This window comes from Manacus candei, unplaced genomic scaffold, assembly GCF_025592945.1.
Source record: "Manacus candei isolate 608988 ecotype Guabito, Panama unplaced genomic scaffold, ASM2559294v1 h1tg000028l, whole genome shotgun sequence".
Lineage (NCBI taxonomy): Eukaryota > Metazoa > Chordata > Aves > Passeriformes > Pipridae > Manacus > Manacus candei.
In genome coordinates, this window is record NW_026138076.1 from 40542946 (window position 1) to 40551145 (window position 8200).

General features: G+C 43.7%; 1 protein-coding gene across 1 annotated transcript; it reads left to right on the plus strand.

Moving 5' to 3' along the window:
- The first annotated feature begins 2986 nt into the window (after positions 1 to 2986).
- On the plus strand, positions 2987 to 8058 carry SPP1 (secreted phosphoprotein 1). Its single transcript, XM_051790744.1, has 7 exons — positions 2987 to 3760; positions 5024 to 5090; positions 5191 to 5241; positions 6117 to 6221; positions 6374 to 6418; positions 6685 to 6942; positions 7392 to 8058. The coding sequence occupies exons 2-7, from the start codon at positions 5037 to 5039 to the stop codon at positions 7794 to 7796; spliced, it is 918 nt and encodes a 305-aa protein (XP_051646704.1). The 5' UTR covers positions 2987 to 3760; positions 5024 to 5036; the 3' UTR covers positions 7797 to 8058.
- Positions 8059 to 8200: the final 142 nt, after the last annotated feature.

Consider the following 8200-nt stretch of genomic DNA (forward strand, 5'->3'; position numbering starts at 1 on the left):
GGAACTGCTAGGGTTGGCTCTGGGAAACTGAGGTACTATAAATCCTTTTATTGCTCTTAGTGGTGCAAAGCAAAAGATACACAGTTGTGCTGCAAAGCATGTGTTACTGGGGTGTCCTGCTCACACATGTAAGGAGTAAATCGCTGTTGCAATTTCTTTATCAAACAGATCTGACACCCATATCCCTTCTGCACACCAAGTACTCTCCTAGGCCTGGTCACAAAGACTGTGGTGGTCTGTGTAGTCTATTAAGAGGCAGAAGGGGTTTTTTTGAGGTCTATCAACTGCTGAATGTAAGTTTTTCACCGCTTTTGAAGCCTTTATTGGGAAAATGTAAGGGCTTTGGGGGATATATTATATTGGCTGACATGCTGAGTTTCCAAGGAGAATTTTATGGTAGCAATGCAAGAAAGTTTTGGTTTTCATCTGTCTTTCACAGAAACCCATGTTTACTATGTCTGCTTTTCTTTGGGATATTCTAGTTGTAAAACAGTACTTGATAACATTCTTAATAGTACCGAAGAAATTAACCTCTCTCTCCCAGTCTTATCTTTGCCATCTAGATGCTGCTGCTCTGGTATACCTCTAGACTTGTTTTTTGATAAACAAAACTAAACAAAAGCCAGCTATGCTGAAAGACTGAGCATTACAAGTCACTGCAGGCAGGCTGGAATTTCCCATGCCAGCCAGAGATATCTCTGGGCATCGCGCTGATGTCTTGGCTCAGGATCTTAGGTAGGTGTTGGAGGTTGCAGAGGGAGGCACTGATACCGCTTCTGGACAACATGAAAGAGCAGCCTAACCACATGTTTCCAACACTGCCCAAGATGGAAGAAATTGTGGTCAAAAGCTTTGTTTGACAGGATAGACAAGTAGAAAATATCACCTACATGCAACAAATTACAGCCTGTCACAGTCATGCTCCACACAGACCCTGACGGCTCTTGAAAGCTGAAATCATGTACCCTCCCACCTGTACAAATTCAAGCAAGTTGCTTCTGCTGTGCCACCAGCAGCCAAGCATTCCCTCTGGAATTAGGCATTTTAATGTGGGAAGTGAAAATGGTGAGAGTTCCCTGCTTTTTCCTTATCTCTGACAGGATATGAAGCATTACCCCCTACCAAGGTAAAGGATTTCTCAGCTAGACAAAATATTTACAGGACGAAAAACCACACAGTGACGGGCATGAGACAAGTGCTAAATTTACTACAGCTCTGTACTGGCTAATCTTGCATAAATGAAGACATTTAGTAATAACTATCGCTTCACATCCTGCTTCTGGATTACTGCAAAACATGAGTGTTGTTCCTTACTTCTTACAAAATCAACCATATAGCTTTGGCAGCATATTCAAAAACACTGTCATCTCCCAGCACACTGGAAATATCAGTTGTTTGCCAGAAACAGCTCCCTGGGGGTCACATAGAGTCTCTGCTGGGAGTCAAGTGTTCCAGGTACTTGCAAAACATTTGCCTTGAAAAGCCACGGTGATAATTGACTTGTACAGGAAGGTCTTTAACAAGCTGTAGGAAGACTGTGTTTCTAATGGCTCCATCAGCACCACTGATAACTGCTGCTGAACTTGGTGGAACATGTCTTGACATAATATAAAGTCTGATAGACAGTAATATGCCATTATGCAGATTGCAAGAGCTGGTTTTGGCCAGAAAACAGCTCTAGAGGATCTTTCAGCATATGTTGTTTTTCAGTTCTGCATCTCTTGATGAATGGTTTGTAGGGAAAGTAGGTTTTTAAGGCTTAAAATTTGATCCAGGGTGTGGACAGGAGAGCAGGACCCAGCACACCCAGTTGCACATTCAACTGTGTGAGCCACCAAGCTTCACTCTGTCTCAGTTTCTTGCTCTGTCCGATGGAAGTAGTTTGTTACTGATGGACTGGTTTTTGGGATCAAAGGTACCTGGCTACTTAAGGGCCTGAATTGGGGTTCCTTGGAGTCAACAACAGTGCCTTTCTAAAGCTGTACTGGTAACTAAGTAATAGTATCAGCTACTACGTTATGCTCAGCCCAAAACTTCCAAAGAGCACCCACTTACAGCTTGAGTCTTGTACCTGCATTCAAGAGCTTCAGTAAACTAACTGGCTTCCAGGAGCACTGAGCTCCAGCCATGATGGAGGATGGTAAAGCTGGCTAAATCTGCAAAAGATCATGCTGCCGAAATCCCAGTTACTGAAGGCTTCTTTTGGTTGAAAAGTCTTTCCTGAGTTAGTATATGGTCACATAGCTCCAAAAATAAAAGCCAGGATAGTCCTCATTCAGGTGGATCCTTACATGCAGAACTACTAATGATGTACCATATACTATCTTTTTATCCAATTCTCCTTCTAGGATATTAGAAGACTCTATTAAGTAAACTAAGTTGAACTTCCAGCTGTTGCTGATCTCAGCTCAAAAATATAATTAGCTAGGTCTGTGTGATCATGTGATGGGCAGGTGCTGAGCTAACTTGGGTATGTTTCTCACGATGTTTCTAAACATGCCACAGCATTAATAAGCACAGGATAACTGGTAACATGGGCTGGTACGACAAGGTGTCTATTGTCTGCTTGACTAAGGACACAGCAAACATTAGCTGGGTATCAGAGATGAGGAGAAAGATAACTGCTTTGAAACAGTTATAAATATTCTGCCTTCTGAAAGGGCTGTTTGGGATGTTTCCTTGTGTTTGAATGACACCTCATTGCCAGTTTAAGGAAACACCAAATGGAAGAGGGTCTCAGAGCCTTACAGCACATCCCAGCTGATGCAGAGTCTGCCCAAAGCTATGGCTGTCCAACCGAGGCACTGCCAGAATATGTCACCCATCAACAGGGCCAATGCCCTGCTCCACAGCAGACACAGAATTTCATACCATGATGAAATCAATCCCTTGATTTCCAATGCTAATCATGGCACTTCTCAAACTGGAGCTATAGCTGCTTTCTCCCCTCCTTTTTTTTTTTTTTTAGGTTGACCAAACCATCTAAGAAAGGAGCAAGAAGGGACACAAATGAACAGAAGTGAGAATTTCTCAAAATCAAATCTTTTTTAATTAGACTATCGCTGGCTCTTCTATATCTTTACAAACAAGTTTCTGGATGTAGAATGCCTACTGAGACAACTAATATTATTAACTTTTTTTTTACCCAGGTCAGACCAAAAAACACAAAAGGCCATATTCTGCCCCATATTTGCAATTCCCATTGCACCGTGTATGCCCTGGAGAGCAAATCTACAACTTTGTGGAAGCATTAACATCTTTTTGGTTAATTTTCTGTTCAGATTTCTTTCTTCCTGCTCACATTACATATTCCTACTCCCTACAGAGCAGGGCACAAAAGGTTTCTGGGAAACTGGGCTCTGCCTTTTCACAAAAGGAGGACAGATGTGCCCCGAAGCCCTCCTACACGATACCAACTGCTGTGCATTCAACAGACCTGCTGGTTAATGATCTTGCCCATAAGTAATGTTTTAACCATAGAGTAGTTTTTGTTTGCTTCAAAAGCCACAAAGCCAAAGAGGAAGTGTAGGAGAACGTGGGCAGGACGGCGGCCAGGAGCCTCATGACCTCATCTTTTTCCGCCACATGGGGATTGGTGGCTGTGCTTGGGACAGGGTTTAAATTCCCGAAGGTCAGAGATGTCAGGCAGTCAGGGGACAAGGGGAGAAAGCCAGAGCTTCTGGGAGCCAACTGACTTGAGCTGCTGCTGGGATCACTAGGAGTGCTCTTGCTGCAGCTGACTCTTCCAGCACCAGAAAAGGTAATTTTTTTGCTTTTACTACCTGACATGTGCTAATCTGTCTGCAGCTTTAGTCAAGGAAACATCGAGCAGGAGATCTTTGAAAATTGCTTCACTGGGCAGGGACATTTGATGTTGCTCTGTGGAAAAACGTGTGTTTTTATAGGAGCAAGGTTGCTTTAGGAATGCAAGGTATTATACATAATGACAGTTTTAAACCTGCGTGCTTATAGATGTCAGGAGGAGGTTATTGAAAACTCTGCCACTGAATCATGTGCTGGAAACTCAAAGCTGGTGCTCAAACACAGAAAGCTTTCTCCCTCATGTAACCACTGCCTGGCAGTGTCCTTGTTTTTTCTGGCAGGCTCACAGTTTGTGCTGCACAATCCTGAATGGATGGGACACTCGTCCTTCTCTGTGTAACTTGAAATTGCAATACCTCTAGTAGAGTGTCCTGTCTCAGGGCCAGCCTTACTAATGCATTTTAAATATGTCCTAAGTAGCCTTTTTTTCCTGCTATGATTTACCAAAGTTTTAAATGACTCTTGTTCATCAGTGAATTGGTTTAATTTCTCAGGGATGTTCCGTATCCTGGGAACTGGTCTGTAAGCACCAAAATTTACTGTAGCTCAGCACTCTCCTAATTTCAGCAGGAATTAGTCATTTATTAAATTGCTAAAACTGCAATGTAAGTAGATATTTCACGTTATCTCTTGTTTGGAAACACAGGTTATTTTGTTCAAACTTCTGGAGGGGGAAATAAAGGTCTATAAATAAAAGCAGTTTATGTTCATAGAAACTGACTTTACTCAGAAACTGAAGTTAATAACCCTGAAAACTAGTTTTAAAATAACTGACAAGAGAATCCAAACTGAGTTGGCTTTATGCTGTCTCTTCTGAAAAAAAAAATACGTTAAATGAATGAAGATAAACCAAAGCTGATATTGATAACACTTTGTCTATCACAAAGCTTTTCCTTTGTCTGTGCAAGTCATTAGGTGACAGGATTCAGTTCACCTTCTCAATGTGGCCACTCTCACCAACTGCTCAGCTCTTCTCAGAGCCTCTTAAAAATTATTGCAGCTTTTGAGTAGCTAAGTCATAACAAACCAGCTGGGTGTGTGGTGGTGATGGAGGACAAAATTAAAAAATTAGTATGTGCAGGTTGGATCCATAGCAGGGAGTTGTTCTCAGCACAGTGAAGTACACTGGGAAAAAGGAAAAACCTATGGCATTTTTGTGGTACTTTACCTTGTTGACTCATTGTTCCAAAATATTTTCTAGGTAAAACATCACAATGAAGGTGGCAGTTCTGTGTTTATGCCTTATCAGCATCACCGCTGCATGGCCAGTGAGTAAATCACAGATGTGGATCACCAATCACTTGTATTATTTTCTTTGCATCTTAGTGAGAAATACTGATAAATGCTTTTTTCTTTTCTCCCTTCAAGGTGAATAAATCCAAGCAGCATGCCATTTCTGCCAGCTCCGAAGAAAAATATGTAAGCTCCTTTTGTCTTTCTATTAATTATCTTTAATAAATACTTTTTGATTTTTTTTTGTTTTGTTTCCTCTAATACATATTTTCTGGTACTTGTTTTATGATTATAGATGCTTGCAGGGCATGTCCTCACCTGGCTGTTAGGAGACAGTTTCATAGACTTTTTCTTATGTCTGGTGTCCTGGTTGAGGACTTTCATTAGTTCTATCTCTGGACCAGCACTGCAAACCTTTTGTCTTAATTAAAAATGTGTTAGTTGCCAGTTAAAAAGAGAAAAGGACTATAGCATGGCACAACTACTACAGCCCACATTTGTTAGTGTGGATCAGATGACAATATTTGGTGTTGGAAGAGCACTTTAATCCAGTTCCCATGATTTTTTGGAGTGATGTAAGTGAACGGTATTAATTTTGTATATAGCTATTTGATTTATACTCCACTGCCAGCTCCTACCCATGTAAAATCAATTCTTTGCTCTGAGAATCAGCTACTGCACTTAGTTTAGAGTCTTCATGATGAGGGAGATAAATCACCCTTGGGAAAAGGACCCGAGAATTAGCAGAAACAATGATTGTTAGATATAACTCCAAATTCCACTCAACAAAAACAAGCTGGAGAAACTGACCTGAAATTCCTCAGGCTCTGCCAATGGGAGAGGCACATCTTCTATATCGTATTGTTTGGGTATAATGTTCATCACGGCTTGTTTCTGAGTCCTCTTCCTACTGCAGTGAATAGCTGAGGGCACATCCTGTGCAAAAGGAGTAGGTATTGCAGATGCCACCTCTGCCTGAAAACAGAGGTTGTGATGCAGGCAGCTTTGCCTGATGCTTTGTGGATTAACCTCCATCTCCCCCCCTTTATTTTCTCTCGAAGGACCCCAGGGGCCATCACTTGCACAGATATCACCATGACCGTGTGAATTCTCAGTCTTGGGAGAGTCAGCAGCACACACAGACTGACCTGGCATCACCTCAGCAGGTATGGGCAGCTAGCTGGAAGAGAAAGCAGGAGCATCTTTCCATGACAAGATGTACAAGTTAGGATTAAGTGCTTAAACAATAGTCAACATGCTAATCAGCTCTACTGTACATGCCTTTTTGAACTAATAGGGAGTTTTATATTGCTTTCAGACCCTTTACTCTTCAGAAGAAAGCGTGGATGTCCCAGAGGAACCGGTAAGTGTTTTGAACGACACTATGACAGTCGAGTGCTGCAGGGCAGCCAGTGTGTAGCAACACTAATTTTCCTCATTCAAGTGCAGTTCTTGCAGTAGCATCTCTCCCTAAATAGCTCTCCTCCTTAGGCAGGGTGAGGTGAATTCAAAGAAATGCCTGCACATAGCTCCCCAAATCTGCATAAGCCCTGGGCTAGCAGGACAGATACTAGTCTGCACATCTCACATCTGTGTTCATTAGCCTGATGCATAATAAATGTTTTCCAGCACTTTCCTGATGTGTCAAGCAAAAGCCATGAAGATGTGAATGACAATGATGATGATGATGATAACGATTCCAATGACACGGATGAATCCGATGAGGTTGTCACGGGTTTTCCCACAGACATTCCAGTAACTGTACCATTCCCCCCATTCCCTTTCACCCGGGGAGACAACGCCGGCAGAGGCGACAGCGTGGCCTACAGGATGAGGGCAAAGGCCGCACTGGTGAAGTCTATCAAACTCCGCAAAGATGCAAAAAAGGTAAACAGCACTGAGCAGTGGTACCCACGTTTTTGGAAATGGGTAGTGAACTTGAAGATGGACATGTTTTTTTATGGGAGTCAGCTTTGAGAAGAATCGGTGAGGGGAAAGTAGGCATGAGCGAAGGAATCTATTTTCCCTTGTCTGGATACCCCAAATCAGGGGGTGTTGATGGTGCCAAGGCAGGAGTGTAGCCTGCTGCTGCAAGATATGCAATACTGCAATGATGTACTCACACACATGAAATCTGAGGACAGGATCAAATGTTAATTTCTCATAATGTGAAGGGTTCATGTAACTCCATAAAAGTTAGTGTTTCCAGGCAGAGATTTACCATGCAAGCTTTGAGTGTCCCCTCAGCCTAAGCAGCTTTAGTGCAGTAGGGCAGCACTTGTTGATAGATAATTTCCCAGGAGTGACAGTGGCTCTTGTTTTGCTCTCTAACACAGGTCATGTATGATGCCACTGTGGAGGATGAGAGCGATCTGGATGCAGACAGCCAGCGAGCAGGGTTCTCCCGGGAGGATTCTGCTTCCCGCGGCTCCCTGGAGAAGCATGCCATCAGCGTGGAATGGTCTGACAAGAGCCACGGGCAAGACAGCAGCGAGCTGGACAGCAATCAGCCTGACCGGAGCTTGGAAAACGACAGCAGGCAGAAATTCGACAGGCATGAGGCAGAAGGCGATGACAGCAAGTCTGCTGTCAGAGGGGACAGCTTCCCGAGTGTGGAAAGCAGGGAAAGCCAGGTCCGCGTTTCAGCTGAGGTCTCTGACGATAACAGCAACCAAAAACTTGAGAGTGCTGAGGATTCTCAAGACCGCCACAGCATAGAAAATAACGAAGTCACCCTTTAAAAAGGGAGGCAAAAGTAACGTTTCCCTTCTTTTTCAATCCCTGGCTAATGGCAGCGGGGCGTAGCTTCATTTCAGGTCACTGTTCGCTAATGTAGTTCTCGTGGTGACTTTTCGGGTTCGGGGCGGTCCATGACCCGGTGGCCTCCCCTGGGCCACCAGCAGAGGCTGCGGGACACACGGGGCGAGGGTCGCGCCGCTCTCTGCGCTGCCGGGCGGTGTCTTGCTCTGTAACGGGACTTAAATAAAACCACAAAATCCTGTACCTGCGGGCTGCGTTACTGTTTGCTGGGTCGGGGCCGGGCGTGGGTAGCTTTAATACCTCTCCTTAAAACGATGTGAAACCGCTGCTCCCACCAAATTTAAGAAGTAAATTTGGGAGGAGTGGGGCCTCCTCCCGCTCTCAC

Excerpts from the sequence above, each read along its gene's own strand:
- SPP1 (XM_051790744.1), top strand. The coding sequence starts at position 5,037 with ATGAAGGTGGCAGTTCTGTGTTTATGCCTTATCAGCATCACCGCTGCA. Across the intron at positions 6,222-6,373 it reads ACCTGGCATCACCTCAGCAG|ACCCTTTACTCTTCAGAAGA; the intron begins GTATGGGCAGCT and ends TATTGCTTTCAG. Across the intron at positions 6,943-7,391 it reads TCCGCAAAGATGCAAAAAAG|GTCATGTATGATGCCACTGT; the intron begins GTAAACAGCACT and ends TCTCTAACACAG.